This window comes from Orycteropus afer, unplaced genomic scaffold (assembly GCF_000298275.1).
Source record: "Orycteropus afer afer isolate SDZICR_OR568_19922 unplaced genomic scaffold, OryAfe1.0 scaffold00864, whole genome shotgun sequence".
Lineage (NCBI taxonomy): Eukaryota > Metazoa > Chordata > Mammalia > Tubulidentata > Orycteropodidae > Orycteropus > Orycteropus afer.
This window is the reverse complement of record NW_006922451.1, coordinates 629,250-638,870: the sequence shown is the minus strand read 5'-3', so window position 1 is coordinate 638,870 and position 9,621 is coordinate 629,250. Positions and strand designations below refer to the sequence as shown.

Sequence of the window (9,621 nt, the reverse complement as noted above, 5' to 3'; positions counted from 1 at the left end):
CTCCTTGGATTTCTGAGACGGTATCACTACAGAAGTAGGTTGCCCAACCTTCCTTCTGAGGAGTGGCTGGTGGGTTTGAACTACCTGGCTTCTGGTTAGCAATCAAATGCTTTAGGCACTACGCCACCAGAACTCCTCAAAGTTTTATTTATAGTTATAATGTTATAATTTTTTTTTCAATGGGAAAATAACCTGACAGGTATACTTGGATGAGAGGTGGAAAGAAAATTGGGAGTGGTGTGGCTGTCATCTTACAAAGTGGCATGACCAGTGATATTTGCCTAAAGTAGGTGGGTTAAATGAATGAAATATAAATTTAAAAGTTAATCAAAACTCCAGAACAGGAGTAAGCAATCTTTTTTCTCTAAAGATAGTAAATATTTTAGGCTTTTTAGTTCCTAGGCTTTCCTAGTTGTGAATTCAGACCCCTTTGGAGATTTTACTTTTGGATGAGACTTTAAGGAACTTTGTCAAATGTGAAAAATATACCAGTTAATTTGCTTGCCAAGCACTAAGGTTTAAGTGTTCATCCATCATTTCAATCCTCTCTACTTGCCTCTGGTCTCAGAGATAAATTGATCAGAATACTTCAACAATCTAAATTATCTGCTATGGACTGTTTTTAAAGTATTATTATTTTACACACAATTTGTTCTATTGATAATTTAGTCATTATCCCTATTTCTATTTTTGAGCCAATGTTTCACTGAACTTTATAAAATTGGTCTATATTTTCTCATATTATTAATATTAATAAAAGGCCATGGGTAGAGCAAATTAAATTTGAGGGATTATTTTCACAGTTTGTGAATTTCACATAGCCCAGTTTAAGGTCTACTGTGGAACTCTGGTGGTGCAATGCCTAAGGCACTTGACTGCTAAGCAGAAGACAGGCAGTTCAAACCCACCAGCCACTCCTCAGAAGGAAGACTGGGCAATCTACTTCCACAGAGATTTCACCTTGTAAACCCAAGTCGGATCCAACTTAACAGCAGTGAGTTTGATTTTTCATACGCACCTAGGAGCTCTGAGGGGGCTGTGGTTAAAGTATTCAGCTGCTGACCAGAAGGCTAGCAGTTCGAACCCACCAGCTGCTGCATAGGATAAAGATAAGGCAGTCTGTTTCCTTGAAAGTTTACCAGCTTGGAAACCCTATGGAGCAGTTCTGTCCTATAGGGTTTCTCTGAGTCAGAGTCGACTTGATGGCAGTGTGTTTGGTTTGGTTTATACACATCTTTCTTCTCAGTACCAACAAAATGAGTAACTACTTATTTATTTCCGACCAGATTGTATTTGCTGAGCTTAACATGCTTTCAGATGTTTCCTGATTTTTGGCCATCTTTGCTAGTATTTTTTTGTTGGATGTGAATTTAAAGTTACTTGATGCAATGCTTTATTTCCCATTTAATGCCATTTTACCCAGTGCAGCAATTAGAATACTCTGCCAATATTGATGCCACCTCCAAGATAGCATAGCACATTTACCACATTGAGGATTAAAAAAAAAAAAAAAGTATGAATTTTCTTGGCTCTTACTGTATGTTAGAAATTCTATTCAATGATTTCTGATATTTTCAATTACTAAATACAAAACTAACCAGAAATTATTTAATATAGTGAATTTCAGCCATTTGAACTCTTAATAAAGGATTCCTGGTGACACAATGGTTGAGCCCTGGGCTGCTAACCAAAAGGTCGGTGGTTCAAACCTACCTGGACCCTTGGCAGGAGAAAGCCCTGGTGAGATGCTCCCTTCAACATTACTGCATAGAAAACCTTATGAAGCAGTTGTATTCTGTCACATAGGGTCAATATGAGTCAAAATGTTTTGGATGGCACACGTCAATATCTCTTACTAAAATGGAATAGTTTCTGTGGTTCATTTATCAAAATGTATTCTTTGAAGAAAATGTAACCATTACAAATATAAATCTAATCTCTGCATCGTCATTTTTCCAGTTTTTGGAATACAGTCTTATAGCAATCCTTACTAACATAGAAAAAGTATCAATATTCTGAATGAGAATAAAAGTCACCTAATAACACATGTATAAATAAGTTTTTCTGAAAGTGTAGTCTGATATTTTCTGGCAGTATGAATAAAAACGGCTTTTTTTTGGGGGGGGGCGGTTATCATTCATTACTTTTTCTAAAGAAGGGTGAAAATATAAGCTAAAATATGATTTATCTATTTTACTTTTGATAAGAAATGTTTTTAACTCTCTGTACTTAGATAATTTCATTTATGTGAGTAGCTGGAAAATATAAATGAACCAACATTAAAAGGCAAATACTTTGGCTTGATATAAGAATAAACTGGATCATGGTTACTTCATTTAAAAAAAATAGTTTGACATTAGACTGGATAAGCTACAAGATCTCTCTTAGCTTGAAATTTCCGTTTAGCTAAATACATTAAGATGATTAATTTATAGGGTTACTATAAAATTATGAAACTCATCACATTTCCAAATATACTTTCATCAAATAATAGTTTCTTTTAAGACTTCTTATTTTAATTCAGCATATTGTTTAGTTTTAAATATTAAATTACTCAATCGAAGCAAATGTAATGATTAGTTTTAATTAAACATATGTAAATTTAAAGTTAATAAGAAAATGACTTTTAAATATGCAACCTTGTACCAATTCTTCTATTTTCATTAATTGTCATGTATCTTGCCATGTCCTTTATCTGCTTGTGAATTTACAAGGAACACAGCAGGCTGTGAATTTTTAATAGGCTTTCTTCAAGGAAAGAAAGGTCAGTATTAACATAAAATTCTTCTTAAAGATTTGTGGCACAAATGTTTCACACCAAAGAACAGGTGTTACATAGAAACTTAAACCACAATAATCTGACATTTTTTTTCTATGTTTAAGGAAACTTAATGTCTCATGTAATAAAATATCACAAGGTCAAATCAATATAAAAGTTATTTCTCTCAAAGTAGATGTAAGTTAGTTGGCATATGATCCATAATTCCATTTCCCAACAATATAAACAACTGATTCTGTTCGATTAAGTTTTCAACAAATCAAAGTACTGAGACTTAATAGATAAAGAGAAGAAGAATGAAAAAAACTATAGTTTAAAGGAGTCATCTTTCTATAATCTTCACTGATTACATGAATTGGGATGTGAAAAAAAATTGTATAAAACATAGAGAAGGAGTGAACGAGACAATGGTGGGCAAAGGATGCGGAAAGTATGCCAATAAAGAGAGGTGTGAATACTCAAGAGAAACTGGGGAAGGGGAAGCACTCAGGGACTGCAAGCAAAGAACTATGTGCATTGGTCTCTTTCAGTGTATATTAGGAAATCGATATCACCATCAACATTCTTGTTATTAATTAGCTGTGGTATCACATCAGCTTTGACCAGGGAAGGAAGTGATTCCCCAGAGAACAAGAAATTCATCTCTCCTCCTCATTTATTGCAGTAAACATATGTTTTCATCATTTATATGTGTCTAGTTCTCAAATAGGAGCTCTGGTAGCGTAGTGCCTATGGCACTTGAATGCTATCCAGAAGGCTGGTGTTTCAAACCCACCACCCATTCCTCGGAAGGGAGGTTGGGCAATCTACTTCCATCATGATACAGCCTCAGAAACCAAAGGAGTGGTCGCTATGAGTTGGGTCTGACTTGAGGGCACATAACAACAACAACAAGTTCTCAAATATATTCTCTAAAATTAATATTATGATAATCATAGACTAAAGTAAATCTTCCAAATTTAGTCATTTTTTACTCTTTATTCCAGTGCTAATGTTCAGTTGTTTCCTTTTGTAATTAAATAAGGTGTCATTTTCTTCGCAATTCAATTAATCATGAACACATATGCTTGTAGATCAAGAAAAAAAAAAATTAAGTGGCTTCCTAAGACCAAAGTTGTATATCCATGTGTTGTTGTTGTTTGCCGTCGAGTCGGCCCTAATTAGCTTATCTTAATTATATTCCCTTTGGAACAGGTAGGAATTTTCTCATTTTCTGATTCTCATAGCCAGGGACAAACTTGCAACCCTCATCCCTTTGAAACTTTACTCTCTACACCCTGTTCAATTTCTAATCCAGCATAAACTTCCTCAGCATGTGGTCCCATTAAAATATAAAATGTTAACTCTCTGGAGGCTAAGTGAAAGTAAAAACCCTGCTGTGATTTATATTCTAAAAAAGAACTAAAGCTGTATAAAAAGTCTATCTCACCATTTTAGGCACTCTTGACTGTCTTCCTGATTAGGAGAGCAGAACTGGTCTTAGTGATTCCAGGCTTACCTTCACATCTTTCTACACCTCAAGTGGATGATCTATCTTCAACCAGTGTTCATTCCAAATGTCAAATTTATTACATGTAACATTTTCTCAGGTCTAAAACTTGCCTCCTCCTTTATCTGGTAGTTTAGATGCCACATGTTTAATGAAATCCTCAGTCATTCCTATTGAATAAGCATGGTTTAGTCCTCCCAACACTCACCACCTTGAGTGGAATTGTCCATTTTATTAATAATGTGATTCTTGTGAATATTTTTCAATTAAAATTATTAAATAAATACACAATAAACACTGTACTGTCTATGAAAAAACAAAGTTTTCTGACCAAATGGTTAATAACACTAATAAGCTTCTCTTGAATGAGTGTGATGTTCAGAGAGAAAAAGAAATGTGCAAAGCTTAGATCTGACATTTGGAAAATTGCCACTGTATTGAACATTCACATAATCAGAATGTTTCTGGCAAGTGCATTTTCTAAGTCACAATATGCTTTGTAGAGATGAAGAAAATCTATGCATATAAAACATCATAATCTCTCATTGCAAATAATATAATGATGATGGGAGCTCTGGTAGCATAGTTCCTAAGGCACTTTACTCCTAACCAGAAGGCTGGCAGTTCAACCCTACCAACCACTCCTTGGAAAGAAAGTTGGGCAATCGACTTCTGTAGTGATATTGCCTGCCTCGGAAACCCAAGGAGGGGTCGCTATGAGTTGGGTCCGACTTGACGGCACATAACAACAACAACAACAATACACAACATCATATGTTGGCTGGGTGGTACAACTAAAGAAAACTTATAATCCTTATGTGTCCTACAAATCCGTGCTCTAGTCCTCCTGTAGGGAAGTTTTTCCCTTCGAGGTAAGAACTCAATGGGAGGAAGGAGACATACTCACCTGGAACCCTTATATCTCTTTGCAAATCATGATCAATATAGGTTGGACTCATTGTTCCCTGCCAAGTAACCCTGAATTTATTTCCAGGTCCTAGAGGGTCTCTTCCCCAGGTCAGTTACCTAAAGACCAGATTGACTCCCGGTATATGTACCTTCACGCTTCAGCGTGGGCTAAATGCACATTTGTTGGACAACAGCATCAGTGTAATTTTCCCACAGCACACAGGGTTGTGGATTGTTCATTGTACTGAACACTGTACATGAGCTTCGATGTGTGCTCGGCTGAGAGATCCACATGCATGTGTGGAAAACTCTTTGTAGGGGTTGATTGATTCTGGGAAATTAGTGATGTGGACACAGACAAGGGGGTAGGAAACAGGCCTGTCCTGCTTTGCCTTGTTCCTGTACAAAACTTGTCCTTTGAGGCTATTAAGAAGATACATTTGACAAAGTTAGATCCTAGAACATATTTTATTTTACAGTCTATTAGCTTGATTTATAACTTTAATATATGTAGACATGCTGGTTGAACATCCATTTGTTCTTTCTCTGAGCCTGACAAACATTTGTGAAGTCGTCACTATCTTTTGTATGGACCAAAGATAGATGCATGGTGTTTCCAAAAGGGTGAGCTGTATCTCATACAGCTTTCTGCATGTTTCATCTCTTAAAATGTTACTTATTCTCCAAGAAAAATTCAAAATTTAACAGTAAGTTTATAGAAGGTGAGTTCTTGTGTAACATGAGAGTATGAGAATTTTCCACTCATAGGAAAGAGAAACATTCCTTACAACAACATGTCAAGATTAATGATTTATGTTTTTTTTTTTTTTTTAAATCAGGAGTTATTACCTCATTAAAATAAGTATTTATCAAGCAAAGGATAGAGGGGGCTCTGTTGGGTTTATTTTTATTGCATTCTTCATTACATTGATATGCAAAAGGCTATTTTTAATGTATATAAAAGAATAAGTGGAACTTATTCAAGTCTTGTTTTCAGAACTAAAGACAACTGACCCCATTATTCAGAAAACTTATTCCATTATTCCAGGGACCTCCTTTGAATCCTTATTTTATTTTTTATTATTTCCTCTAGCTTCATTCAGATCAAGACAAAGGAGATGGATCACTCAAATATATTTTATCTGGAGATGGAGCTGGAACTCTTTTTATTATTGATGAAAAAACAGGTGACATTCATGCCACTAGAAGAATTGATAGGGAAGAAAAGGCCTTTTATACTCTGCGTGCACAAGCTATTAACAGAAGAACTTTGCGGCCAGTAGAGCCAGAGTCTGAGTTTGTGATAAAAATCCACGATATCAATGACAATGAGCCAACATTCCCAGAAAAGATTTATACAGCTACTGTTCCTGAGATGTCTGTTGTAGGTAAGTTTTTTTTTTTAAACAATATTTGTTATGACATTCAAAAAGTGAAAAAAATAAAATCAGGAACATCTTAAAATAGTGTGATCAATTTATTGAAATAATCTTTTGATACCCTGCAAAGGATGCATATTTAATTATCTCATTTGGTAAATAGTGATTTAGGGGGAAAAAGATATTTAATGCATTTTCACTAAATTTTTACAACACAAGCAGGTAGATTCTTTCTTCAAAATCAAGAAAATACCTTTGAACTTCAGGAGAAAATTGTAAAAATATACCCTTTTTATGTGGATTAGGATGCAAAATCCCAAACACACTATAAATACTTTTAGAATGCCATAAATGCAATATAGAGGATTTGTGTGTGTGTGTGTGTGTGTATATATATATATATATATATATATATATATATATAATATAAATTACCCTGCTTACTGAGATAAGAATGAAAGAATTGCTTAGATTATCTAATTGTTTAAAATCAAGTATCCAAAATGATGCTTTCGTTAAAATCATTATACTAAGATAGCAAACGTGAAAAACATTCAAGAATTCAGGAATTCACTATTCAGTGTGAATAAACAGAAGGTCTGTTTTTCAGCAAATAAGTTAAGTCTGCTTTCATGTTGCTTTGTTTTTTAATGACATAAAGATGGCAGATAATTAAAATCACCAAGAACCACTGATAATATACTTAGATATCTATCTATCTATCTGGGAGCTCTGGTAGCACAGTGCCTAAGGCACTTGACTGCTAACCAGAAGGCTGGCAGTTCAAACCCAACAGCCACTCCTTGGAAGGAAGATGGGGCAATCTACTTCCATAGTGAAACTGCCTCAGAAACCCAAGGAGGGGTCGCTATGAGTCGGGTCCGACTCGATGGCACAAAACAACAACATATATCTATCTATCTATCTATCATCTACCTACCTACCTACCTACCTTTAGCTTTAGTGGAAGAATGGATTCTTTTCTCATGTGTGGTTGAAGTTGTATAAACCCAAGAAATAATTCTTACTCTATTTCCTTTTTTCCCTTGAAACATTTATAATAGCAATTTCCCAACTCTGCTTTTCTCAAAAGCATTGTTCTGGGATTGTTATTTAATATTTACTTCTCTCAATCCGAATTGCTTTTACCAATTGCCTTACTCTAGAACCCATTTAAATGTCTTGAACTTCATTAAATAGCTTTTAATAGTTCATGAAACATGGGACCTTCTTGGAATACTTCTAAGTTTAGAATTTAATATATTCATAAAAATGTATTCTAGAGATGTTAATTCTTTTTTATAGTTAATTAGCCAAGAAGGGGAAGAAGAATATAATTACTCCTTTGTGATTAGATATACCCTTTATATGAAACAAATCTATTCTATGAAAATGAATTTAAATTTTAAATCTGAGCATTTGGAAAGTGACTAAATTTATTATAATCTGATATATTATAGTATTACCTACTGTATACATAATAATATATGTTGACTAAATATATATTAAATATTGAACTCAGAATTTTTCAGTAACGACACTGCACACACACAAAAATATATGCACAAACACATGTGCACACACACAAATGATCTTCATCCCAATTATGTATAAATGTTTCTTTAAGAGGTCATTATTAGAGCCAAAATCATTCAAGTCTTCCATGAAAACCAGTGTTTTTGCTCCTCCTGGTGCTGTGCAGAACTAAGCTGCATTTGGATACTTCAGGTACTTCGGTGGTGCAGGTCACAGCCGCAGATGCCGATGACCCTTCGTACGGGAACAGTGCCCGCGTCGTCTACAGCGTACTTCAAGGCCAGCCTTACTTCTCTGTGGAGCCTGAAACAGGTTAGGAATAATGGATCACTGTTGTTAATTTAATAATCTTTATGATTTTTGTAAGTAGAGGTCGAGAGGATAAGAATAAAACTTGCACATTACCACTTGGTAAGAATTCGAACTTCAATGATTGCATGACGTCAATGGAAATACAGCTGCTTTTATGCCTTTTGTCATGGGTTATGATCACTATAAAGTACATACTGTATTCTTTAGGAAATAAAGAAGCATTACAAATCATAAAATATTGACATTGAAGCATCTTGTTACAATTTCTAAACAATGAAAATTAGTACCAAAAGTATTTTATCTTTCAAAAAATCTCTGCTTTCAAGTGTTACTTATGGGCTTAATGAAATAATAATTGTGAACTTATGAGGAAAACAACAATTTTTCTTTGTCTTGAAGGTATAATCAGGACTGCTTTGCCAAACATGAACAGAGAAAACAGAGAACAATACCAAGTTGTCATCCAGGCCAAAGACATGGGCGGCCAAATGGGTGGCTTATCGGGGACCACTACAGTGAACATCACACTGACGGATGTCAATGACAACCCACCTCGTTTCCCCCAGAGTAAGCTGTCTTTAATGGTTTTTCTTCAGGAGAAAAGTTTTAGAATAAAATACTAATTGTTGTTGTGTACTAAGAGTGGATTCTGACTCATTGCAACCCTACAGAGTAGAGAACTGCGCCATAGGGTCCTTAGGCTGTAATCTTTACAGAAACAGAAGGCCTCCTCTTTCTTCCCTGGAGCAGCGGTGGGTTCTAACAGCTGACCTTTTTGTTAGCAGCCAAGCAATTAACCATTGCCACCAGGGATCCACTTATAATAATAATAATAATAATAATAATGAGTAACTGGCAAACATTTAACATTAAAAAAAAAAAAAGAAAATGTACTACAAAAAGCAATAAAATTTGTATATGCTCCATATTTCACTGTCATTAAAAGATACAATTAAATATTTCAGTCATATTTAACTCATTGAAAGAGGGATTTATGATCACAAACCTTCTTTCTGGTAGCATAGTGGCTAAAGCACTTGACTGCTAACCAGAAGGCTGGCGGTTCAAACCCACCAGCCACTCCTCAGAAGGAAGATTGGTCAATCCTATTTCCGTAGTGATACTGCCTCGCAAACCCAAGGAGGGGTCGCTATGAGTCGGGACCGACTCGATGGCACATAACAACAAAAACAATAGCATTACAGAAGTAGGTGAGA

General features: G+C 35.0%; 1 protein-coding gene across 1 annotated transcript in view; it reads left to right on the top strand.

The window, feature by feature from the left end:
* Positions 1-3,200: 3,200 nt before the first annotated feature.
* Positions 3,201-9,621, top strand: part of LOC103212174 (cadherin-10-like) — a 315,162-nt gene continuing 308,741 nt past the window's right edge. Inside the window, exons 1-4 of the mRNA XM_007958185.1 lie at positions 3,201-3,209; positions 6,271-6,565; positions 8,285-8,404; positions 8,804-8,971. Coding sequence (XP_007956376.1) covers positions 3,201-3,209; positions 6,271-6,565; positions 8,285-8,404; positions 8,804-8,971 — 592 coding nt within the window. The remainder of the gene's footprint in view (positions 3,210-6,270; positions 6,566-8,284; positions 8,405-8,803; positions 8,972-9,621) is intronic.